At 45.5% G+C, this 26,158-nt stretch overlaps 1 protein-coding gene and 1 non-coding gene across 11 annotated transcripts in view; both read right to left on the bottom strand.

The window, feature by feature from the left end:
- Nucleotides 1-26,158, bottom strand: part of PROM1 (prominin 1) — a 147,853-nt gene that overhangs the window by 23,331 nt on the left and 98,364 nt on the right. For all 10 annotated transcript variants that reach the window (XM_025289660.3, XM_025289663.3, XM_025289666.3 and 7 more), the window contains 7 exons: nt 20,496-20,713; nt 17,993-18,067; nt 15,616-15,679; nt 11,525-11,684; nt 8,423-8,575; nt 3,479-3,602; nt 1,084-1,187 (listed from right to left, as the gene is read on the bottom strand). In XM_025289660.3, the coding sequence (XP_025145445.2) occupies nt 1,084-1,187; nt 3,479-3,602; nt 8,423-8,575; nt 11,525-11,684; nt 15,616-15,679; nt 17,993-18,067; nt 20,496-20,713 (898 nt within the window). The remainder of the gene's footprint in view (nt 1-1,083; nt 1,188-3,478; nt 3,603-8,422; nt 8,576-11,524; nt 11,685-15,615; nt 15,680-17,992; nt 18,068-20,495; nt 20,714-26,158) is intronic.
- LOC112586343 lies at nt 11,253-11,359 on the bottom strand. The gene has a single exon (XR_003110802.2). It is a non-coding gene; the product is annotated as a U6 spliceosomal RNA (small nuclear RNA).

The following is a 26,158-nucleotide window of genomic DNA, read 5'->3' as shown; positions in this document are numbered from 1 at the left end:
TTGGGGTATGGCCACAGGCCTATTGATAATTGTCCACTGTTAACTACCTAGGCTTGGAGAAGGCAATGGCACCCCACTCCAGTACTCTTGCCTGGCAAATCCCATGGACCAAGGAGCCTGGTAGGCTGCAGTCCATTGGGTCGCTAAGAGTCGGACACGACTGAGCGACTTCCCTTTCACTTTTCACTTTCAAGCATTGGAGAAGGAAATGGCAACCCACTCCAGTGTTCTTGCCTGGAGAATCCCAGGGACAGCGGAGCCTGGTGGGCTGCCGTCTAGGGGGTTGCACAGAGTCGGACACGACTGAAGCGACTTAGCAACTACCTAGGCTTAAGGCATATGACTCACGGGTTAACTTTGGTTGTCAGGGAATTCGGGGAGGTGGGTTTGTGAACGTACACTTAGGGTATATAAGGTTTTTACAAAAACCGGTCGGGGTCCTTGGCTAAGAGGAGACTCTGCCTTGGGTCCACTGGTGTAATAAACTGCACTCCACTATCTGCATTGTCCTTCTGAGTGAGTTTGTTTCCCGGAACACGTGGCTACAACAACATAAAACTCTTTCCTATTCCTATTAAAGACTGTAGTATATTTCTGTTCTTTTCTTTTTTTCTGCTGTCCCACAAGGCTTGCGGGATCTTAGTTCCTGAGCAAAGGATGAACCTGGGCTCTGGCAGTGGAAGGATGAAGTCCTAACCACTGGACCTCCAGGGAAATCCCACGCTTATCATTTCCACTGACAGACTCATCCAGTGAATTCTAAATTGTTATACGGCATTTATCTGGGGCAGGGTGACTCTCAAACAAGAGTTTTCCCAGGGTCCCAAGAATGCATTTTAGGGTCACCTCTACCAATGAATTATAGTGATAAAGACAAAGTGACTTGGGATGCACCCTCCTAACTCCTAGAGGGTTTTCTGGGGAAGACTGCCTTTTTGGTCTTACTGCTGAGACCAGAGACTGGCTTACTTCTGAAATTGGAAAGTTGACCATTCAAATGAAAAACACGTTGAGAGCAAAATTGTCATTGTAAAAACACAACATTCTAAGTAGCAAAAAAATGCATAATGCAATTATTCATACCTGTAAACTTGTTCAAAAGTGAGATTAATATCCGGTTTGTTAAATACTAGGCCAGAGAGATAGTATTTCCAATGCTCATTTAGTAAATATGGAGTGTCCAAAACCTAAAAGAAATGTAAAGACAGTTTTACACTAACATATATGCATATAATTAAATAATATTCTGTTAAACATATAATATTTGGGATATTTTTATTTATATCATGACTTACTTCATTGATTTTCAATTAAACTAGAAAATAGAAGTGTGATTGCAATAGACAGACAGATTACTGGGTAGAAACCGAAGGAATTATTAAGAGTATGTTTTTGAGAGGAACATCTGAGTAAAATAAAGATTAGAAATGGCTGAAGAATAATTGATTCAGAATATCTAATAGGAAGCCATGAAGCAGTAGGCCCAGCTCTTCACTCTTTCTCCCTGGACAAATGGAGTTAAATCAGGCACATTCTTCAACTTCACATTATGTAATTTTAAGATGGACTAATGAGTACATGACTGTATACATACTTGAGGAGTGTAAACGGGAAATACCCTCATTTTTCAAAATATTCTCCTCTACTTTTTAAGAATTCCTTTTTTAACAATTTGAAAGTGAAAGTAAAGTCACTCAGTCATGTCCGACTCTTGAGACCCCATGGACTGTAGCCTACCAGGCTCCTCTGTCCATGGGATTTTCCAGGCAAGAGGACTGGAGCGGGTTGCCATTTCCTTCTCCAGGGCATCTTCCACACCCAGGGATTGAAACCGGGTCTCCCGCATTGTAGGCAGATGCTTTACTGTCTGAGCCACCAGCAAAGTCCAATTTTAACAATTTAATGTAGAATAAAAGATGATGAAGTCGGGCTTGATGCATTAATTTTTTTATCAAGAGGCCACACGCGTGACAAACTGATGCTCCCAGTTGAGTTTTCCTGAACCAACTGAGGAATTAAAATACCTCCACAACAGCTGCTTTATCTTAGGAGTCCCTCACCTGATTTTATAACAGATATGAGGTGGACGGATATCTACAATAAAACAGGAAAGTGGAAACACATTTTATAAAAATCAGAATAGGGAGAAAAACACTCGAAAGTCAAAATGAGAAGACAGACCTGTAGATCAAAATGTCTTCATTAGTTAATGAAGCTAAACTTGGATACAGTGCCCTAAAACCTGAAGTAGTTGGCTGTAGAGGGAGAAAGTGAAGCCCAAATTTAATTCCCAACTACCTCGTCTGATTTCCACCAGGGACAACCCTCAGCCATGAGGTGTGCCATTTAGCAGTCTCCTTCACGTCAATATTTTTTGAAGATTTATTTATCGCTGCATCCAGTCTGATTGCAGCACATGGAACTCTCGAGGTGTGGCTCGCGGGCTCATCACAAAAGCTTAGCTGCCCACGGGCGGTGGGATGCTACTTCCTCCACCAGGGATCGAACCTGAGCCCCCTGCATTGCCAGGTGGATTCTTAGCCACTGGACCACCAGGGAAGTCCCCTCTTTCACTGCAAATTTAGGGCCCTTCCACCATCTGTGTGGGAAACTGTCATCTGGGAAGTTCTTTGAAATATCAGAAACCTCTTGAGGTATGGAAGGAACCTGGAAAATTTATCCTTTTGATGTTCCACATTTGGGAACTACTTCTGAGAAGAACTGTATTCTCCCCGAATATGACAACCAGCATTGATGAGTAAGCCTTAATTCCTGGTATCGATTTCATTGACATTAAAAAAGAATACAGTTGACCTTTCAACAACACGGGTTTGACCTGCAAGGATTCACTTCTATGTGAATTTTTTTCAGCACTAAATAATACAGTGCTATGTGGTCTGAGGTTGGTGGAATCCGAGGAAGGGTATATGGAGTAATCATGTGAACAGAAGGCTGAATATAAGTTGAATGCCCAGAGGATCGTCACCCCAGTGCCCTGGTGTTCAAGGGGCACCTGTACTGCCATATATGTATATTTTTTTTTGCTCTGACAAATAGATGGAGTCTCAACCTACTGAGTACAAACCAGGTGCTCATCTTTTTACTCTTGAAGAAACCCACTAGGCATGCAGCTGCTGCTGCTGCTAAGTTGGTTCAGTCTTGTCTGACTCTGTGCGACCCCATAGATGACAGCCCCCCAGGCTCCACCGTCCCTAGGATTCTCTAGGCAAGAACACTGGAGTGGGTTGCCATTTCCTTCTCCAATGCATAAAAGTGAAAAATGAAAGTGAAGTTGCTCAGTTGCTTCCAACTCTTAGTGACCCCATGGAGTGCAGCCTACCAGGCTCCTCCATCCATGGGATTTTCCAGGCAAGAATACTGGAGTGGGTTGCCATTGCCTTCTCCGACCACTAGGCATGGGGGCAGAATAAAAGCTTTGGCTCAAGCACTTCGTAATGGACACACAATCCATATTTACCTGGAATAACTTTTTGTTTCTGTAAGGCTCACAGACCAGTTTTTCCATATTTCCACCAGTGACAAAAGTCAGCACCACGATGGTCATGATTATCCAAGAAAAGAAGAAACTGAAGCCAACCCCACTGGAAAAACAAACAAACAGGAAAAAAGTTAATAATTCTACAGGCAGTTATTCACCATTACCAGAACTTACTCATTCCACTTATTCCACATATAAAATGACCTGGGACGTCAGCTTTCAGCAGGTTAACCCCGGTTCAGCCTACCCAGGGTGCAGATAGGAAGTGCAAGGTGCGTCTTAAGGGGATACTTGGCCCTGGGTCCCTGGCCTGCCTGCAGCCCGGCACTGGGGCCCAGATGTGGACCTGGGGTCACCTGAGGGAACCAAGGCTGTCTGGTGAGGAGGAGGCTATAAGTTGGTGTCCGTGGAAAATGCTGCCTGTCCTATCAGCAGACAAAGGACACTACACCCGCGCCAGTAGTGAGCCCTGGGGGGCTCAGTACAGAAACAGGATGCCCCCCCCATCTAGCCACCACCCGCTGTAGCCACCCCGAAAGGGCACCCCCTGCGGAGACTCGGGAGGATAGCTAAGGTGCTGGTCGCAGGAATGGTGTCAGTGAGCACAGACTATCTGGCTTTCTTTTCTTTTTTTTTTTTAAAGAGATGAATCTGTAGACATGCTGCCTGCCGTGTAAGATTTTATTTTTAATTTGTAGAATGTTGTGGTAGTTTCAGGTGTACCGCAGCAGAGGAAATCGGTTGTCCCTATACATACGGCCACTGTTTGTGTTTTTTTAGATTCTTTTCCCACATAGCCCATTACAGAACACAGAGTCGAGCTCCCTGTGCTATACAGCAGGTGCTTATCAGTTATCTATGTTATATACCATAGTGTACGCGTGCGTCTACCCCAATCTCCCAGTTTATCCCACCTCCCTTTACTCCCCGGTAACCATACGTTTGTTTAGTCCGTTCATGACTCTGTTGCTGTTTTACAAATAAAAGTTCATTTGTACCCTGTTTTGTTAGATTCCACATAGAAGCAACATCATATAACATACTGAATGAAGTAACTCAGACCCAGAGAGACCAATCCCACATGGTTTTCTTTAATTAGCACTAATCTTCTGAGGCTCAGAGGACTAGATCTTTGTCGGAAAAACTCCTCTGTGGCCTGGCTCCTCCCTCACCTCTTCAGAGAGGTTCCCTCAGAGCGACTTGAGAGGCTGTGTCCTGGCCTTAAGTCCTCAGTTTTGTCTGTCAAATACAGTGTAATTCTCAGCTTTTAGGGGGTGCGTTTTTTTCAGTTGACTGCAGGAAATGTACTCTGGGGAGTCTGAAAGGGGCAGATGTATTCAGATATTCAGAGGGATGCAGACAGAGAAGCGCTGTGAGGGACAGCCCAAGGTGGCGGGCAGGGGCATCCAGCGGGGAAGCCTGGAGGATCCCGGAGGGAAGGCCACTGAAGGTCTTTAAGCGTGGGAGGAACACGCCCCGACTTCTCTCTGTAAAAACAAGCCCTCTTGGCTTCGTGTGAAGGGTGGATGGACAGGTGCCCACAGTGGAGGGGGTCAGGGAGCTGGCTCTCTCTGGCCCCAGGGGGGCCTGTTGCAGCTGTGAGCGGTGGAGTGGAGTCAAGGGTGAAAGAGGGCTGAACCAGGAGGAAGACACAGGAGGATATGACGAAGACTCGTGCGCTCAAAGTGAAGGGAAGGGAAGAGGAAGGGTGCGCCAGGGCTCGTCAGCAGCAGGGACAGGGAAAGGGGGAGAAGATGGACTTTTACAAGGTCCTGTTTTCCGGGAGACACGGCAGAGGAGATGCTGTGCAGGTGCAGTTTGGCGTTTGGAGCACAGAGGCCTGGGTTACAGACCTACTTTAGGGAGTCAGTGGCTTAGAAATGCTGACTGATCCTTGGGGCTGCAGGGGAAGGCAGGGGCAAGCCTAGGACTGGCTGGGCCTGGGGGCACCTCCCCATTTGAGCAAGAAGTGGTAGAAAGACAGTCAGTAAAGGAGACCAAGGTGGAGGCTCAGGAGGGTGGGAAGGAAACCAGGAGGGTGTGAGGTCACTGGGAGTTACGGCGTGTTTGCAGAAGGAGTGGCAGCTGTTCCGTCCCTGCTGTGACGTTCGAGAAGGACTCAGAGAAGTCCTCTGGGCTGGAGACGCAGAGGTCACTGCTGGCCTGACAGTGACAGTGAGGAATCACGGTGGCTCGGGCTGGGCAGGAGGTGGGAGACCAGGAAAGAGGCAGCAGACGCAGATCTTCATTTTGAGACGTCTGTGCAGAGGCGAGTTAGAGGGGAGGATGGGTTGTCCATGGGGGTTTCCCGTTTTCATTTCTAAAGAGGGGAGAGCCCCGCGGTGTAGCTGATGGACATTCACCACTGCACCCCACTCAGCCCCTACAATGCTCCCCAGAGCCTCAGAAGACACAGGACCACAGAGAATCCAGGACTCCTCCTTTCGGATCTTTTCACTCAGATCCTCCTGGGAGGCAAGGACTCTTGCTTGGTTGGTAGAGAGACCATGCTTTTGACTGGACAGTATCAACCACTTTCAAAGAGCAGGTGGTGTTTTGGCTTGAAGCTGAACCAAACATACTCTTTCTCATTTCTACAAGCAAGTCAGTGATTAGAAGGAAGAAACAGCATTCTCCTAGTTTGATGAGTCCATCCAGTTGTTGACCAGATGACTCAAAAGATGCAGCATTCTGCCAAGCATAGCAAAGCATGCCATGCTGAAGGGCAGGCTTCGACAGGACAAAAAAGAAATTGCAGACACCCTCAGGGTGCAGACCACCCAGAATGCACCTGACAGCAAGTGATAGCTACCAGCCTTTCCCCTGCTGCTGAGATGGGTCCTATGGCTCCTAAGTCAGAGGTTTACATGTGACTCTAACTGTTTAGAGATCCCTTAACATGAGACTTGAGTATTACATCCAAACTAAGGCGGTTCTCAGCCTCCCATCAGTTTGCTCATGACTCTACTTTATTTTATTTTTTTTGAGCTAGATATCACATTTTTTTGCTTTCATTCCCCCAAAAAGTAGAATAGACTTTCATGATAGTTGAATCTTTTCAGGGCAATTGACTTCCTCCCTTCAATAATTAAAATGATGCATTAACAACACATAAATCCACCATGAAAATACTGACAAAATAGCCAAGTGATAGGGTTATTAAATTTTGAACATTAAATTAATCTTCTGTCTGTAGCTGTGGACATTTAAACAAAAGGCTGGGCAAATACACTCTTCCTTGTTAGCTTAATTCCTGAAGAAGGCATTTCCATGGGTGGAACTCTGTCCAGCTTTATCCAGTTCTGGCAGACTCCCATGTCATTAGCTTTAAGGTTATTTTTAAAACTTCACTTAAAAAAAAACAAAAAACAAAAAACCCACAAATGAACCTAACAGAAAGACTCGCAGACATAGAGAAAGACTGGTGCTTGCTCAGGAGCGGGTAGGGCAGGGAGAGGGATGGGCTGGGAGTTTGGGGTCAGTGGATACAAATTATGCCATTTAGGATGGATAAACAACAAGGTCCTACTGTATACACAGGGAACTATATTTAATATCTTGGAATAAACCATCACCGAATAGAATATAAAAAGGAATGTATACATGTGAGTCACTTCACTGTACAGCAGAAATTAACACATTGTAAATCAACTATGCTTCAATAAAACAAAAACTCATGTGCCTGTATTCATGTGAATAAAGGCGTGTACTACAGTGAAGCCTGAAGCTTTACGGAAATGGCCTTAACTTTAGAGTCACAGCTCATAAGTAGCCAGATTATTATAGTGACCCAAAGTTTAAAAAAGCAAATTAATGCATGTCACTATAGACACAAGTAAAGAAATGGCTGTGGTTTGGTTCCCTATGGCCCAAAACACCTCTTCTAAATCTTAACCCTCCCCTGGAGCCTTATCACCACCATCCCCAACTCATTCCCAGGAGTTTATAGGAAAAGAGAATATCACAGAGCTTCCCCTCTGGGGAGCATTCCGAGCTTTTACCCCTGGTCACTGGTTTACATTTCTGGGTCCACCTCCACTTCCATCCAGCACATGCCCCCTCTGCTTTGTTATAACCTAGTAAACGGTTTTCTTTACAAAGATTGGAACTTGGCTACGAATCTGACTGAAACAGGGAAAACTGCTCCAATCTGCGTCACGTTTAGCACCTGCTGGTACCTCGTATCTGATCCCATCACTAATACAGGCTACCTGTCTAACTCCCAAGGGTGCTGGCTCTTCAATCTTTGCTCTAAATCGAGTCTCTAGAGCTTCAGAGTGAACAGTGTCTGCTGTCAGATCAACCTTCAGAAAGTGTCTGGTGAATGCATGGATTGGTAGATAGATTGATAGATAGATAAACAGATGCTGTTGTTTTTTAGTTGCTAAGTTGTGTGTGAGTCTTTTTCGACCCTGTGGACCATAGCCCGACAGGCTCCTCTGCTCATGGAATGTCCCAGGTAAGAATACTGGAGTGGGTTGCCATTTTCTTCTCCAGCAGATCTTCCCAACCCAGGGATCAAACCTGCGTCTCCTGCTTTGGCAGGTGGATTCTTTACCATTGAGCCACCAGGGAAGCCCAGAGAGATAGACAGATATGGGGGAAAACAATGAGAATTAAGAAAGCAAACTTGGAAATGATTTCCTGATAGCTGCTTTATGGAGGAGCCTACCGTACACACATGAATATACATATAAACATGGATTTTAAGCTTGTCTCTCAAAGTGCCACCGACCTAGAGTGTCCTTGATTTTTATGCTTAATGGAATTTCCCAAACCAATGAAAACATGATCACATCAGGTCTCCCCTGTCTGTCACTGGAACCCAGAGTGCTTGGCCCGGTGGCCACCGGGTCCCTGTCACACCACGGTCCCCACCCTGTGTTTCCACCCTTCACAGACCAAGGAAGGACCGAGACTCACACCATGAGGAGGAGGCCCCCGGTGTTCGAGACGCAGCCTCGTCTGGTTGGGGTGGCTTTCTGGTCATAGCCCAACGTGCCACACAGCAAGCCCAGGAGGTAAAAAATCAAGATGAGGGTCAGCAAGCAGCAGATGACCAAGCAAACCAGCCACCTGGTGGAGCAAACACAGAACAGGCACACGTGAGTGGTGACATCATCGCAACACAAGAGTGCTGGACCCAGGCTGGAGGGGTCCACGCTACCCTTGGCAATCAAACACCAGAGTCCTGCTCATTCCTCAGAGGGAGAGCACGCTGTGAAAAGACGTCTTTCCAGCCCGAGTCCTCCAACCCAACCAAATCAACATTTATCCTGGTTTCAAAGAGCTCTCAAAGGTCATGGGATTATCGCTTTTTTCCCTTCGCTTTAATCCACCGGCCTGGAAGCAGGGTTGACTCAGCCTCTCTGAGGCAACTGACAACCATGCCCCTTAAGGCTTTTCAGTTCTCTCAAGGTTCCTGAGGCTACAAGTGTGGATAATCAGGGTGTTAGAGAAAAGGGTAAGTGATGGTTGGAATGCGTATTCAGATAGTTATTGAGGGTGGACCCAGGACAAGCCAAGCTTAACAATGATTTACTTCCCCCGCCAAACACAACCACAACCACGCCCCTTAAGGCTTTTCAGTTTTCTCAAGGTTCCTGAGGCTGCAAGTGCTTATTATAAAGAGGATGAGATGCAGACAGATCATGCTAGACAACAGATAAGAATTTGGGACTGGTTCCCCTGGTCTTTTATCTAAAATGTTTTGCGATTTTAGGAATACTAGGGACAGCGAGGTGGGGAGTAACCTGTGTTCCTTACTGAGGCAGATACCTTCTACTTGATGAGTGCACTCAACATTTTACAAATTTTCACATCAAGTGAGAACAGTGCATGCTCAGTTGTGTCCGACTCTTTGTGACCCCATGGACTGTAGCCCGCCAGACTCTGCCTGTGGGGTTCTCCAGGTAAAGATACTGGAGAGGTGTGCCATTGCCTACTCCAGGGGATCGTCCCGACCCAGGGATCCAACCTGAGTGTCCTGCATCTCCTGCAATGGCAAGGCGATTCTTTACCACTAGCACTACCTAGGAAGCCCTTAGAATTTTAGGCCCATCCCAAATCAAATGCCCGCAGAATGGGGGTCTCAGGTTAAGGGAGGTCTTGTGAGACACTTGAGGATAAAGGATCCTCAGTTAGGTCTTGCTGGCATTCCTCAAATGTACAGCAACCCAGGAGCATTCAAGGGTAGAAATACTTCCCAATGTTTAAAATGCTAAAAAACAAAGGCTGTACTCTGCAACAAAAGCTGTCACTGCAGGTTTTCATTCAGTTAAGAATAAACTCAATCATTATTAATAATGGGCTTCCCAGGTGGCACTAGCAGTAAAGAACCCGCCTGTCAATGCAGGGGACCTCAGAGAAGAGGGTTTGATCCCTGGGTTGGGAAGACCCCCTGGAGGAGGGCATGGCACCCCACTCCAGTATTCCTGCCTGAAGAATCCCAAGGATAGCCACCTGCACCTACTCTGTGACGTTTTGTGCCAGATCCCGAGGATACAAATTTAAATAAGCCATGGAATCTGGCCTCAGGGACATTTTACTGTTAATGCATGCCTCATCTGCTTTGTTAAATTTCTTTTTAAAATAAGCTTGTAGTCTCAGGGCATGGGAGGAGGAAGGAAAGGGAGCTGGTATGTAGACCGATCATTGCACCGTTCCTCCCATCTGTACCACTCTGACTTCTAATGAGATTTCAAGTCTACTGGGAAAGGGTCTGTCTTATGTTTGTTTGTAAAGCGTCTGCCTACAATGGGGGAGACCTGGGTTCAATCCCTGGGTTGGGAAGATCCCCTGGAGGAGGAAATGGCAACCCACTCCAGTATTCTTGCCTGGAAAATCCCATGGACGGAGGAGTGTGGTGGGTTGTAGTCCATGGGGTCGCAAAGAGTCGGACACAACTGAGCAACTTCACTTTCTATTCTTTGTTCTGACACCTGCTGGGGTGGCCAAGCCAACATGGTAGGAAAAGGCCGGCTGATACACAGCGATAAGTAAGGGCACAGTCAGGTGGGAGTTAAAACCCACCTTTGCCACGTTGTCCTCAGTCTTGAGTAAGTCACTTCACCTCCCTGAGTCTCAACAAAACAGGGTTATAAGCACAACACACCCCGGGGGGTTTCTGTGAGATGCCACATGGAGAGCTCACAGTGGGCGCACTGCGACTCTTCCTAAAGGCTAGCAAGTACTGTTATTGCCTCACTATTTATCTTGTGCTCCTGTATAATAAATATTCCAAGTAGGGATGGCAGTCTCTGCGGTCTCCTGGGTTTAGGCAGCTGGAAGAGCTCCAGTAGTGGTTATGGGGCTGAGCCTTTCAGAGAAGGGATTCCGTCTTGCTTCTCATGTGATCCTGGAGATCCCGTGAGTCTCTCCTGTCCTGTTCTTCCCGAGCTCTTGTCTGAGACATATGCCACCAGCCTCTCCCAGGACCACATCCTCCCATTAGTATTTTTCTAAAGGACAAAGAGCTGGGATCCACAGCAGCTTCAGACAAGCCACTGGTTCCAAGGATGCTCTTTCCGTAAGAACCAGCCTCTATGTATTTATTTTATATATGCATAAAGAAAAAAATATTATCTGAATGCTCTTTCTAATTTCTTTTAAATTTTAAAATCCTGTTACATACCTTAGATAATTATAACCAAGACTCTGGAAGCCATCAAAATTGCAAATAATTGACTATTTGGCTCAAGAACTTCCAGTCTTCAATATATATATATACACACACACACATACATATATACACACACGTATATAATGCTTCGTGAATTTTCATGTCATCCTTTCACAGTGGCCATGCTAGTCTTCTTAGCGTGGTTTCAATTTTAGTACACATGCTGCTGAAGTGAACACTTCAACTTCTTAAATGAACTTAAACTAGGGTGAACACATATCACCTTTGTGGCCTCTTTGTACAATTTGCTGTCTTAAGATGATCCTGGTTATATCGTCAGATTTTCACCCCACTCCCCAGCAAGCTCCATGCTCGTAGTGGAAAAGCTCAAAGAGGGCACTGACCTGTATGAATCGCATTCTTCCATAGTGGGTAAATACTGGAGGATATAATCTTCAGAGTCATTAATGTAACGGACGAAATTTGACAGTGTCTTCTGAATAGGAATCTTCGTGCTTGTATTTTTGACATCAGATTGAAGGGAATTCAAGGTCTTTTTAAACTCTGAAAACAAAGATGCCTCGGTTATGCATTTTCATAGAGGAGACAAGACACTTAGTTTTGAAACGTAACTGAAGCTTGAACCACTCCTAGTTCCTCCCATGTTATGCAGATGTTTAAAATATGAGAAGATCCTACAACAAGCGTGAATGCAGCCAAGTCTATTGAAAAGCAATTAACAAAAGAGCAAGCTATGAGAGCTGACTTAAATGACATGGTGTGAAATCAAGCCAGAGTTTTCTACTTATTTCACTAAAAAAAGAAAAGCAAAATGGACCAAGTGACTAAACTGTACCGTGTGCCTACAGCAGACAAGGCATTTTTACATATGTTAACTCATTTCTCATTCCCAAGTCACTAACAGGGATGCTGGTCTCGTAGGGGTTAAATCACTTGACCATATGTCTGTTTTTCAGAAAGCACTAGAAATGGGATTAAAAACTCAGGTTCACCTACCTATAAAGCTTCTGTTAAATGATTTTGCAAACAAAACAAAACAAAACTATTTAATAATATAAGAATCCCTCCATCTACAAAATAGCACTGAGGAACACAGTAATTCTCCAGGAACAATTTTTTGAACACGTGACCTCAGGTGACATTTTTGTTAAAATTGTATTTGACTCATACAAATTGAATCTTGCTAAAGTCTACCTGTGTCTCCTACATGCAAAAAGCAGTACTATTCCCAGTGGTCAGTTTCTATTAACACGTATCCTAATCTCTCAGGGAGGTTATGTTGCATCTTTCTGGAATGTGTGTGATCATCAGGGCAGGTCCTGGGATCAAAGTCAGCAGGGGTGGGGACCATGACCACTCACTAAGACCTGAAGGGGGCCTCATCCACAGTGATTCTTGATGGGGGACATCCCAGAAACATACTCATCGGTCAAGGTCTGCTGATTCTGAAAGGCAGATACACGTCTCTGCAGCAGTGGAACCAAGACTGGCAGGTCTCAGGATGCGATCCAGGGCTCCTGGTGAACTTCCAGGAGCTGGGAGCACCATCCAAAAGGAAATGACGTCTCACTGGTGGGAATTTTTTGTTTGAAATTGTGTGGTTCACCTCCGTGTGAATCCTCAGGAGCTCCTAGGAGTCAGAGTGGGTGGACGTCTCCTCCACATGACTCATGCCTAGAGACCCCAGGACCCTCCACCCGGAGACTCTGTAAGTCTCTCTTTTTTTAAATTAATTAATGTGTTTATTTTTGATTGCCCTGGGTCTTCATTGCTTTGCGAGGGCTTCCTCCAGTTGAACGGGGGCTACTCTTCACTGAGGTCTGCGGGCTCCTCGTCACGGCGGCGTCTCTTGCCGCAGAGCACAAGGCACACAGGCTTCAGTAGCTGCAGCATTCAGGCTCAGTAACTGTGGCTCGTGAGCCCCAGAGCACTCTGGTCTTCCGGCTCTTGCAGGACCAGGGCTCGAACCCATGTTCCCGACACTGGCAGGCAGATTGTTATCTGCTATGCCACCAGGCAAGTCCTCCAGGTCTCTTTGTTCACCCTGAGATTTCTGGGGGTTAATACACATGGCATCCAACCAGTCCATCCTAAAGGAGATCAGTCCTGGGTGTTCATTGGAAGGACTGATGTTGAAACTGAAGCTCCATTACTCTGGCCACCTGATGTGAAGAGCTGACTCATTGGAAAAGACCCTGATGCTGGGAAAGATTGAGGGCAGGAGGAGAAGGGGATGACAGAGGATGAGATGGTTGGATGGCATCACTGACTCAATGGACATGGGGTTGGGTGAACTCCGGGAGTTGGTGATGGACAGGGAGGCCTGGCGTGCTGCGGTTCATGGGGTCGCAAAGAAGTCGGACACGACTGAGCGACTGAGCTGAACTGAGCACGTGGCATATAGATATCCCCTCTCCTAAGTGCAGTTTCCTCGTCTCCGAATCGGGCCCCTTCCGCTTCTCTGCTGTGTTCCTCCCCACACTCCGTAGCCTTGGTGACTCTGTACAGAGCTGCTGCCCTCTCGGCAAATACCTTCTTCCAGCTTCAGTTCGGACGTTGCTTCCTCCGGGAAGCCTTCCACTATTCTCTCCGGCCTCTGGATCCCTTGCACACACCTCACCAGGTTCCCAGAGGGTGTTAAAAGCCAGCTGTAGGGTTCATGCCCAGCTGTAGGGTATGCAGGGATCATGCCTCCCTCACCTCCCATCCCCAGAACCCAGCAGCAGCAGGCACACAGCAGGCAATCATGGGCACTAAAGGTTATTTGTTTGGGAAGGACATGAAAACCCTCACTTGTCTTCAACCTGGGGGGCAGCAGGGGGCGCTCACTCAGACTCAAGAAAACTCTGGCTCGTGTTCAGGCGATGGCAGTGTGTATACCCGGCCTCGCGCATGCAAACTGCGCACCCTGCTTGGCCAGACTTACAAGGGAGGGTGGCACGTATTGGCAGAGGAAGTCCAGGAAGAAGAAACAAAGAGAATAAACACAGAGATTAGTAAGCAAGTGGCTCTCAGATGTACAGTGTGGGTTATCCCTCAGATGCCGGCATAGGAAAGCCAGAACTCTGTCTTGAATGCTGCTGCTGCTGCTAAGTCACTTCAGTCGTGTCCGACTTTGTGCGACCCCATAGACGGCAGCCCACCAGGCCCCGCCGTCCCTGGGATTCTCCAGGCAAGAACACTGGAGTGGGTTGCCATTTCCTCCTCCAATGCATGACAGTGAAAAGTGAAAGTGAAGTTGCTCAGTCGTGTCCGACTCTGAATGACCCCATGGACTGCAGCCTACCAGGCTCCTCCATCCATGGGATTTTCCAGGCAAGAGTACTGGAGTGGGGAGCCATTGCCTTCTCTGTCTTGAATAGGTCAGTATTTTAAAGCAGAATCTTAAACGGAAGGGAAACCACAGAACACCCAAAGAACTATGTATTAGGAGAAAATCCTTTTTACTCAAAGTCTTAATGGGTTGAAAGAACAGTATTAGGGGAAAAAAAAATCAAATACCTCCAACACAACATTTTAAAACCACTCCATCAACAGGTCTTCCCTGGTGGCTCAGCTGGGAAAGAACCCACCTGAAATGCGGGAGACCTGGGTTCGATCCCTGGGTTGGGAAGATCCCCCAGAGTAAAGGAAAGGCTACCCACTCCAATATTCTGACCTGGAGAATTCCCTGGATAGTATAGTTCATGGGGTTGCAAAGAGCGACTTTCACTTCACCATCAACAGATAAAAAGAAGCACTAAGAAGATGATTTAAAGAAAGAGAGGGGATAGCCTTACACAGCTTCAGAGATGTGTCCCCTTAGCAAACAGCCCAGGGGACTCCACACTCTTGCACAAAGAATTGTTTATACTGTGTTCTTTCTCTGTACCTTCACCCTAGGTACGACCACCTGAATTCACTGTGACTTGGTCGTTTGAGATCAGTGGGATTCTCTTGACATCACTTCTGCCTCTCCAAAAGTGTAAGCACCTTAAGACCCTAGAGCAGCATGACGTCAACCTCCCTAGGGCAGCATGACGTCAGCCTCAAAAGCAGACCAATGTTTTCCTAAAGAGACAAAATAAGTCCCTAGACAGAGTGTTCCTTTAAAAAATCAATTTAAACTCTTTTAGGAAATACATTTACAGTGAAAACAACCCAGATCTGACCTTCCAGACTAAGCTATGCCTGTTGTTGGCTCTTATAGTGTCTGCCAGGTTATCATCACAGTCTGACCCTCAGCCCTGCAGCTTCCAGCCACAGGAGGATGTTAATCTGTGTTTAATAGGAGTATTTTTTTTTAATTGATATCATTTGGTGAAGGTAGCATTATTGAAATACTCATTATTTAGTTTTGTAGTTTGGGTTTTAGTGAGAGAATTTTTTTTTTTTTTAAAGAGGGAAAAAGAACAATTCTTAATAATGCATTTCTTTGTGCTAACCAGCCAACTCTTAACAAGGAGACACAATTACTTCTAACCGGCAATCTCACCTGATATGAAGTCCCTGGTTTGATTTTGCACTTCCTCAGGTATGTCAGAAAAAGATTCATTGGCCTAAAGAAGGTTCAAATAAAATCATTATACAGAGTAAGTAGAAGAGCATTTCATAGCATTCATGTTCAGCTTAGAATGGAAAACAGAAGCAAAATTCAACCTTTATCTTACGGCTGAAATGATCATGACATGGTCATTAAAAGTCTAAAAAAAATATTTCCCTTTAGAGAGGAGTTGCTTTAATTTGTATCCATTAAAAGTTTTTAATTTTCAGTTCACCTTAAATGTTTCCATGTATTTATCCCAGTGTTTCTTAGCTGGGGGCAACTTTGTCCCCCAGGAGGTATCTGGCAATGTCTGGAGATGTTCTGGTTATCACAACTGATAATGTCCTTGCCGTTGGCGGGGATCAGCCAGGGATGCTAATAAATACTTGACAGTGTGCAGGACCAGTCAGAGTGCCCTGAGGTTAAGAAACCCTGATCTGTGCAATGTGTCACATGTAGCTATGAAGTGAAACTCTAAAAGCAGAATCTTGTTTTCCAAGGCATTGCATGATAAAATTGGAGATCTAGTCTCAGGGAGAATAGTGATGTCCTAAAACACAACTTAGAAAGAACACAAACTGTAGTGAGGCTCAAATGAAAATCAAAGCAGCCATGCCAAGCTCTCTCACTCTTGGGCTAAACCCATGAAAGGACAATGTCATTATTTCCAAGTAGCTTACCTAAAGAGCCAGACTTCTGTCTAGAAGGGGTTTAATTGTGTTTCTTAACTGTCTGCTGGTGTATTTAGACATCTGTTAGGAAACGCTGTAGCGATTACAACCTCTTACGAACCGAATGTCTGTCTCCCTGGAATGTATATGTTGAAATCTTGACCCCCAAAGTGATGGAATTAGGAGGTGGGGTCTTTGGGACGTGATTCTCTCATGAGGGTGGAGCCTCCATGAACAAGATTAGTGCCCTGTTAAAGGGGACCCCAGAGAGCTCTCTCTACTTGGTGAGGATACAGTGTGAAAACCTAGAAGAGGTCCCCCTCATCTGAACCCAACCAGGCTGGCAACCTGATCTTTGACCTCTAGCCACAAGAACTGGTCAGAAATACATTTCCATTGATTATAAACCACCTGGTCTATGATAGTCTCTTATAGAAGTCCAGGCTTCTCGGGTGGCTCACCGGTAAAGAACCCGCCTGCCAATGCAGGAAACATAAGAGATGTGGGTTCCATTCCTGGGTCAGGAAGATCCCCAGGAGAAGGAAATGGCAACTCCAGTATTCCTGCCTGGGATATCCCTAGGACAGAGGAGCCTGGCATGCTGCAGTCCCTGGGGTGGGAAAAAGTCGGACATGACTTAGTGACTCAACAACAACAATCTAAGTTACAAACTTTATAAGATTTGTGGTGACAAGTTCCCACTTTAGCTTAGCACCATTGATGGCATAAAAAGGAAGTTCATGACTTGTGTTTCCTCAAAAGTAGCTAAGCCACCCGCACACTGGTGCCTGCAGTGGCTTTGGCACAGCCGACCTCCACATTTATCTGTGTTTGGACTTGGGGAGGTCAACCATCATAAGAGGTTTAACGTCTAGAAAAGGATTTACAGATCTTCTGATTCCATTTCTTAATTTAACAAACAAGACGACATCAGAGTGCAGAGACCGAGAGTTTCTAACGACTTGTCTAAGGGGACACTTACTTTGTTAGCACACGTAGATGAGTGTTTGATAGATAGCTGATGACTTCTTTTATGTTCACGCTTAGAAGATGGAGTTGAGAATAAAGCTATTCTCTCCCTCTTCAGCTCTTGGGGAAATTCCAGTATTCTGGACCAAGGTGGTCCCTGTCTTTTTTTAGGGTTTAAAGTCTTGTGGGACAACCAAGACAGGAAAGCAATAGTCACTGTGATGAGGAACTTAACAAAGAATATTTGCGATGCTCTAAGAGTGTATTAAAAAAGGGTTCTGATCTGGTCAAGATGCCCAGGAAAGGCCTCATTAAGAAGGTGAAATATAAAACTTCAGGTAGCTACGAGTAGCCCAAGAAGCTGGGCAAAGGACAGGGAGAAGAAAAAAAAAACGCCAGGCAGAGCACACAGTCTGCACATGAGCAGAAGTGAGGAGGGGCACCACGTGGCTGCCTCCCTGGCAGAGTGTGAGAGCGCCTTGAGTGAGAACCAGCACAATGTCCACCATGACACCCATCCGGTCCTGGAGGATAAGATCCATCACCCTTCTTCGCAACTCGGCTCCAGAATGTCTCTGCTTTTTTGGTGTTAGCTAAGATCCTTATGCACTACTTTACTCTTGAAAATAATCTAAAATAAGCTACTGTGTGTTTTTTGTTTTTTTTTTTTCCTCTAAAGACCATACCTTTTGGACCAGGCCGGACAAATCTGTTTGAAGAAGTCCATCAAGCTGAGTAATGTGTCCATCCAAAGATGGGAGCTGAAATTTTATAAAACAAAGTATAAGGCCAGGTAGTTACCCCACACCCCCAATTCTTTGTCATAAGCAAGGGATCTTCTTAAATTAAACTCCTGAGACATCTATATTATAAAGGGCGTGACCTATGTTTCTTCTGAACAGCAGCATATTGTTGGAGGAAAACCACTGGCTCAGAATGGACCCTACAAGTACTGATTTTACATGTTTGGAGGTCTCCCATAGCAGTCAGCTAAAAGTGAGGGCAAGAAATTTAACACAGATTGAATACATGTGACCTCACATGTGATTGAATACCGGGACTAAATGTTGTTGAATACAGTTGTAAACAGCTTCTTAAAAAACAGCCTTATAAAGAGAATCCCTGGTGGGTCTGTGCTGAAGAATCCACCTGCCAACGCAGGAGACGTGAGCTTGATCCTGGGTCAGGAAGACACCCTGGAGAAGGAAATGGCAACCCACTCCAGTGTTCTTGCCTGGGAAATCCCATGGAGAGGAGCCTGGCAGGCTACAGTCAGTGGGGTTGCAAGAGGTGGATGTGACTTAGCAGTGAAGCCACAGAGTCTTCACAAATGTCAGTGCCACCAAAGAAATACTGAGAACCTGTTCCAGGTTAAAGGAACTAAAGACACACGACAACTAAAGACAATGTATACCCCAGACCGGACCTGGAGCTGGGAAAGAGAAATCAATTTTAAAGCGCACTTTTAAAGAAAAATCAGCAAATTTTGAATATAAACTGTGGATTAGATGGTGGTATTGGATCAGTATTATGTTACCTTAATTTTGGTAGTCATAATCATTATGTAAAGTTAGGAAACACATCAAAATATTTAAAGGGTAAAAAAGCATCATGTCTACATCTCTCCTCTAAATGACTGAGAAAAGAACAGAATGCCTAGTATTGTACCCATATAGATGATAGTATGAACAGATGACAGGTACATCCATACGTGGATAAAATAGTATAATTAAACAAATGGAGCAAAGTGTTGACAACTGGTGAATCTAGGTAAAAAAATGTAGACAGGGAAACTGGTACCACTGTTACAAATTCTCTGCATGTTTTTTAAAGCACATCAGAATTAAAAGTTACTCCCAAAAGGACTCAATATCAAAGAATTTAGATGCAAGGATACATCCTACGTATTGCTGTTCGATGACAACAAAAGTTATTGTAGTAGATTCAACACAAATGTTGAATGTGAAGTGTTTGAATAAAACTGATTCACGAAATATGAGAGTGAGAAAAATCTAACTATATTAAAACACTGTTTTACATAAGTGTGACATGTACATATCACTGGGCTTCCCCAGTGGCTCAATGCTACAGAGGCCACCTGCTAACACAGGAGATGCGTGTTCAATTCCCAGGACAAGAAGATCCCCTGGAGGAAGAAATGGCAACCCATTCCAGTATCCTTGTCTGGAGAATCCCATGGACAGAGGAGCCTGGTGGGCTACAGTCCATGGGATCACAAAGAGTCAGACAAACCTTAATGACTGAGCCCGCACACAGGTACATATCACTATAATGAAACATTAAAAATATAAGTACTCATGATTATTTTATCTACATCCCCTCTATATTTTCAAGTTGCTCCAAAGCCTTTCTTTTTCTAATCTTGGGATTGTTGAGATATTACCTTATATTTTGGTATCTGTGGTTAATATTACTAGGCCTATCATTTAAAAGCACATTTTAATTTTTAAATGTCTGCAAAAAGGCATTCTACTTCCTTTTTCATTTTTAAAGCTGAATTCATCACAGATACATTGGTCCCAATGCAGAGAGGGAAGGGAGGAGAAGCAATGCCAGGATTGGGAATGAAGAGGTACAAAGTACTGTGGATAAAATGAGTTAAAGGATTCACTGTACAACACAGGGAATATAGCCAATATTTTTAAAAAACACACACTGAAATTGTCAAAGTAAAATAAACAGAGAAAGAACGGTGGGGAGCTGAACTCATGCTGAGGGTGGCGGTGTACGCTCGGTCGTTTCTGGCTCTTGGTGACCCCACAGACTGTAGCCCACCAGGCTCCTCTGTCCGAGGGATTCTCCAGGCAGGAATACTGGCGTGGGTTGCCGTGCCCTCCTCCAGGGTATCTTCCCCACCCCAGGATCGACCCTGCGTCTCCTGGGTCCTGCACATCGGCAGGTGGATTCTTGACCACTGGTGCCACCCTGCAGGCAGCTCATTCATCCTGATACGTTTTGAGCAATAAATGGCGGAGAACTCTCAGGGAGCACTTCCCATCCTCCCTTCTCTCCAGCTGCAGCCATTCCGACGTGGTGGCCACATAACCAGGAAGGCTGACAGAGATCCCCCCTCCCCCCTGCCACCGGTCCCCTGGTGGGTGAACCACGCTGAAGCCTCCCCAGCCGTCCCAGTGACGCTGCCCTGGAGCAGGACTGCCCTCTCCTCACGTGATCAAAATTGGCACTGCCATCCAGGACGCTCAGAGACTTCCTGATGCTGTCGCACGTGGGCGCCGCTACAGGTGAGGAGCACTGGGGATCCATGAGCGTTTGCTCCATGCTCGTTTTCACGTCTCTCAGGCTGGTGCGAAGTTGTGCAGATGACTGCTTCATGTCCGTTAAGACAGTGTTCGTTCGGACCAGGGCATCTCTATTAGTTTTCATGTCTGTTAGGAACACAGCCCGCTTCAGACCAGAGGCACCCGCTGGGCTGACCAGTGGGGGGAAAAAATCCCTTCCATCTACAAAAGGACCTTAAAGGAACTTGAGATCAACTTGCACCCAGGAGAACCCGCTGTGATGGGCAGACTGACAGGGGAATACAGGGCTATCATGGCCCCGTCTGCCTCTGCCAGCGACTCCAGCCAGCTCAGTTCCCCCACCTGGGGGCTCCTTCAGACACACAGGGGCGAATATCAACCTGGGAATGGGACTGGGACTCATGCGCGCAGCATTAAGTGGCTGGCGTTGGAGCAGCAGCCACAAGAAAAGGTGTCCCCACCCTAGCCTTGCCCGGCCTTGAGGAGGTCAGCCCAGACACCGCCAATCCCAGGTAGTTTTAATTCACAGAAAACCTGATGACACCCAGACAGATCTTAGCGATGGATACTAAAAAAGCTGGAAGTAGACACAGCAAGAGATCACAGAGTTGGTCCCTTAGATGCCGAATCTAAAAAGACATGATACAAATGAACTGACTGACAAAACAGACTCACAGACATAGAGAAAGGCTTTATGGTTAACAGACTCATAGACATAGAGAGTGAATTTATGGCTGCCAACGGGGGAAGGAGCAGCAGGAAATGGCAACCCACTCCAGTATTCTTGCCTAGAGAATCCTGTGGACAGAGGAGCCTGGGGGCTGCTGTCCACGGGGTCGCACAGAGTCAGACACGGCTGAAGCGACTTAGCAGCAGCAGCGGCAGGGGGGAAGGGAGGGGGGAAGGGATACTCATGGACATGGACGTGGGATGGACATGTACACACTGCGATATTTAAAATGGATAACCAACAAGGACCTACTGTGTAGCACAGGGAACTCTGCTCAGTGTGATGTGGCAGCCTGGATGGGAGTGGGGTTTGGAGGAGAATGGATACATGTGTGTATATGGCTGAGTCCCTCTGCTGTGCACCTAAAACCATCACAACATTGTTAATGGGCTACACTCCAAGATAAAATAAAACGTTTAATTTAAAGATAAATAAATAAATTAAAGGAGAATGTTAAAAAAGAGAGAGAGAGAGAAAAGATCCCAGATTTAGATTCAGGCCGTCTAGGTACGGATTTCAACATAGATACTCTCTGTGTAACCCAAAGCAGATAACTGAATATTCTTCAGCAACTTCCTCATCTGAAAAATGGTAAGGCCACCACAAAGTTTATCACAAAATGTGGGGATCAGAATGATCAGATTGAAATCCCTCAAGGGCAGAGCCCGCCTCTTTTATTTTAGAAGCCTCCAGAGCCTAGGACACATTCTTATCCTTGGCGATCCCTACAGATTGTTTGCTCTCTGATTTCTCTGGCGCTCAGGAATCAGTATGCATGACTAGGCAGGTCGCAAAATATAACTCTTTTCTCCACTGACTTAAAATCACAGCATAAGAGACGTGAAATTTAGAGGACACTGCTTTTTGTCTTCCAGGCTCGCAAAACAGATGGTGGGGTATCAGGTCACAACAGGGTGTTACTAGGAAAAGTGTGATATGAAGATCACTCAGTCGTGTCTGACTGTTTGCGAGCCCATGGACTATACAGTCCATGGAATTCTCCAGGCCAGAATACTGGAGTGGGTAGCTTTTCCCTTCTCCAGGGGATCTTCCCAATCCAGGGGATCGGACCCAGGTCTCCCGCATTGTGGGCAGATTCTTTACCAGGTGAGCCACAAGGGAAGCCCCAGAAAAGTCTGAATGCCCTTAAAAGCTGGTTTCCCCAGTTATCTCTGGCAACCACATAAAACTTGGTTCTAAAACCACACACACATGCACACACACTTTAATGCTTTTATGTTGTGGTCTCACCCCAGTTCTTCTAGCTACCTTCCAGGACTGGATCAAAATTCAAGACAAAGGACTGTCTGAAGCAGACCCCAAGATTTTCTGTTCCAATAAGCTATGATCCCTATTTGTGATGAAGAGGCAGACAATCCAATCCTGGAAGCCTCCCCAGGTCTTAGAGTAAGTCGCCAGACCTAGGCTGGGATGCCATCTTGGATGACATGGGCAATGTCATCTCCTAAGTGTGAACATGCTGAAGCATCACCTAGAAGCAGAGACTCTCCTCATTAGCCAAGAGATGACCCAACCAACCTCCTAATTTGCAGATGAGCAAACAAGGTCCCGAGAGGTGAAAGAGTTTGCCGAAGATGCTATAACAAGGTAGCAGAAGAACTATTATCTTAACGGTAATTTGAGACAACAATAATAGAGACCTTATCAAAGAGTCACTCTGAGCCTCAGACTCTCGTCTTTCCCACCTACCTCCCAGGTTTAGCAGCAAAGCACGGAGTTGGTACCCGGCTCACATTAGAGGCTCAATAAGTATCTGCCATAGGGGAGCAAGAGCGCGGCTGCAACTGGAAACACACAGGAGAGCGCAAAAGAGCGTCCCCAAATATGACTCACACCACACAAGGCACACCTCACGCTTTAACGTTCCGTGGTTTACTCCCATAGCCCTTTCCACTTTGACTTCAGGATGAGTCACTTCAGGGCAAGGAACGAACAAAAACGACAACAAAGAATGATGGATGATAAAATGAGTTGAAGGCCCAGGAAGATCAGATCAGATCAGATCAGTCGCTCAGTCGTGTCCGACTCTTTTCGACCCCATTAATTGCAGCACACCAGGCCTCCCTGACCATCACCAACTAAACATGAGTCCATTTAGGGACCACACGTAGACGCCCTGGCTTATGGGTGGCTATACTGTCATGCCCCAAGAATGACTTAGAAATAGCTCAAAGGCTTCAAAGCATTTCATAAAATGTCTACTGGGTTATAACTCTGGGAGTCATTCCAAGCCTACCAAGATGACATATATTATGTATCTGAAGTCAGGGGAAAGATATTTTAGATTCTCAATTTTAACTAATTAACATTTTACCAGCTCATAGCATACTTCCTTTATAGGTCCTGGCCTGCAGCTCAAACATGATTTGCAGAAATCCATTCGCAGGTTTCTGCTTTCTCCAAAGGCCACCAGATACTTAAGGCTGCAAAGAATTTTTAGCAAAAAAAAAAAAAAAAAAAACTGGTGAAGCAGTTTCCTAAGTAATGGCAACACCAGAGGCTAACATTTAACCACAAAGGCTGGTTTTAAGAAATATACAAAACTCCAATAATAAGGGAAGCACTGAAAAGAAAAATAAGGTCTGTTTTAATTGATTTTGATCCAGCTAGAATTGTAAGGCAAATGTTAAACACTGGGCAAACCAGGAGGCTGACTCATTGGAGAAGACCCTGAGGCTGGGAAAGGTTGAGGGTGGGAGGAGAAAGGGGCAACAGAGGATGAGATAGTTAGATAGCACCACCGACTCAATGGACATGAGATTGAGCAAGTTTTGGGAGTTGGTGATGGACAGTGAAGCCTGGCATGCTGCAGTCCATGGAGTCTCGGAGTCAGACACCACTGAGCTAATGGAAAACAACGATGAGGCAAAAAAGTAAAGTACGCATCAACCACACTGCATCATTCGTACACTTTTGCACAGTGCTTATGTTCACATAACTTTGGAGCTGGAGGAGAGCTTGGCAGACCAGCACTCCAGTGAACGGGCTCAAGAGGGATCTGGGGTGCGGAGGCGGCTGGCATCACCTTGTGGTCACACCAGCTCTTTATTTTCATATGTATTTATTTATGTGGCTGTGCCTGGTCTCAGTTGCAGCACGCACACATCATTCTTAGTTGCAGTCTGTAGGATCTAGATCCTGACCAAGGATTGGTGAATCCACTGGTGAAGTGCCAACATTTGACGTTATAATGAGCGGACCCAGAGGATCTGCTGGATGCTGGAGGCAGTGGACAGAGAAGGTTCTTACGTGTCTACTGGACACAAGGGAAGAAGTCGCAAGGTGAAGCAGCAAGGAGCCATTGGGCTCCTTCTTTCCTCCTAGTTCTGTTCCTGCCAGTTAAGTAATATTTTCTGCTAAGACGCAGGACTGGGCGGGGAGGGGGCGTTGGTGGCAGCTACAGAGGGAAACTTCTCTGGGAAAAAGTCTGGGCTTTATTTTCCTTCCTGTGGCTGAAATGCTCAAACAGCAAGTGACCAATACATCACAGAAAACTTGTTATTCAACTCTATGACAACCCTGAGCTCCTTGTCTCAAATATAACCTGGTTACCTGGATAAACTGAGCTGAAATAGGCAGTTTGTAAACTGTGGTCTGTGCATAGAATTCAAAGGGATTTGTGAGCTTGGAAGAAAAAAAACCATACCAGACCAAACTCCCATCCTATTTCACTAGCCCCCAGTTACACTTTCAGCCTCTGATTTCTCTTATGAATGTAGATGGTAAATCTCCATCAGGGCCTTGACTGTCCCTGAAGAAGGCAGAAATATTTTCATTTCATATTCAGTGTTGTCTGGTAATATCAAGTCTACTCATCACTACTTTAAAGGATGGTATTTATGAGACCCCCTGCTACATACTATTAGTTAATGAGCTTAATGAACAAACACAGGTTACTCCATTGCAAACCCACTTTTTTAATACTCTGATACTCCAGTCTGACACTCTGCTTATGGAGGGTGTCACTTGATTGCTGTTGTTCAGTCGCTCAGTTGTGTCTCTTCGTGACCCCATGGACTGCAGCACGCCAGTCTTCCCTGTCCCTCACTGTCTCTCAGAGTTTGCTCAAACTCATGTCCATCGAGTCAGTGATGCAATCTAACCATCTCATCCTCTGCCACCCCCTTCTCCTGCCCTCAATCTTTCCCAGCATCAAGGTCTTTTCTATTTTATAACTAATGCCATTTAACTTTCAATAAAAGATCATAACACGCGGTTTTGGGGCCACGTCTTGGCCATGATCACAAACAGCTCATTCGTAAGTGTGGTTGCTGGAGGAAAGAGAGGTAACGCTCAGTTGTAAGAACATGTACTAATTAACAGGAAAAAGAGGTTACACTCCTTGGACAGTGAGCTCTTTATCTAAAACACTCTGTTCTTTTTGTGCATTTTTTTCTTTCACTCATTATGTCTTTGCTCCATGGCAGGCCCTCTTTCGGTTTTTAAAGATTACCATATTTCCTTGATTCACAAGCTCCTTTCACTTTCTTTTTTACATTTTAACTTTCGTGAAATGAGGATGTATATTTAATCAATATTGCATTTAATGTGATTCTTTTCCCCCAAAAAGATTATTTATTAATTCAACAGTCTATATAATATCTGCTGCCTTAAAGCCAAGGAGTATTATAGTCTGATAAGGAACCACCAATAGCACAGTATATACTGACTAGGAAATCAGAAGCTTTTCATTCTCCTTCCTCATGTGTAGAAGCCTGGAGAGGAAACTGATGATTGTCTACTGTATTAGTTATTTATTGCTGCAGGAGATATTATTTGGAAAGTCAGCAGTTTAAAGCTACAGAGATTTATTATCTCAC

The sequence above is a fragment of the Bubalus bubalis genome, chromosome 7, assembly GCF_019923935.1.
Source record: "Bubalus bubalis isolate 160015118507 breed Murrah chromosome 7, NDDB_SH_1, whole genome shotgun sequence".
Taxonomy (NCBI): Eukaryota; Metazoa; Chordata; class Mammalia; order Artiodactyla; family Bovidae; genus Bubalus; species Bubalus bubalis.
Note: the sequence above shows the minus strand (reverse complement) of the source record. Positions and strands in the feature narration are given on the sequence as shown.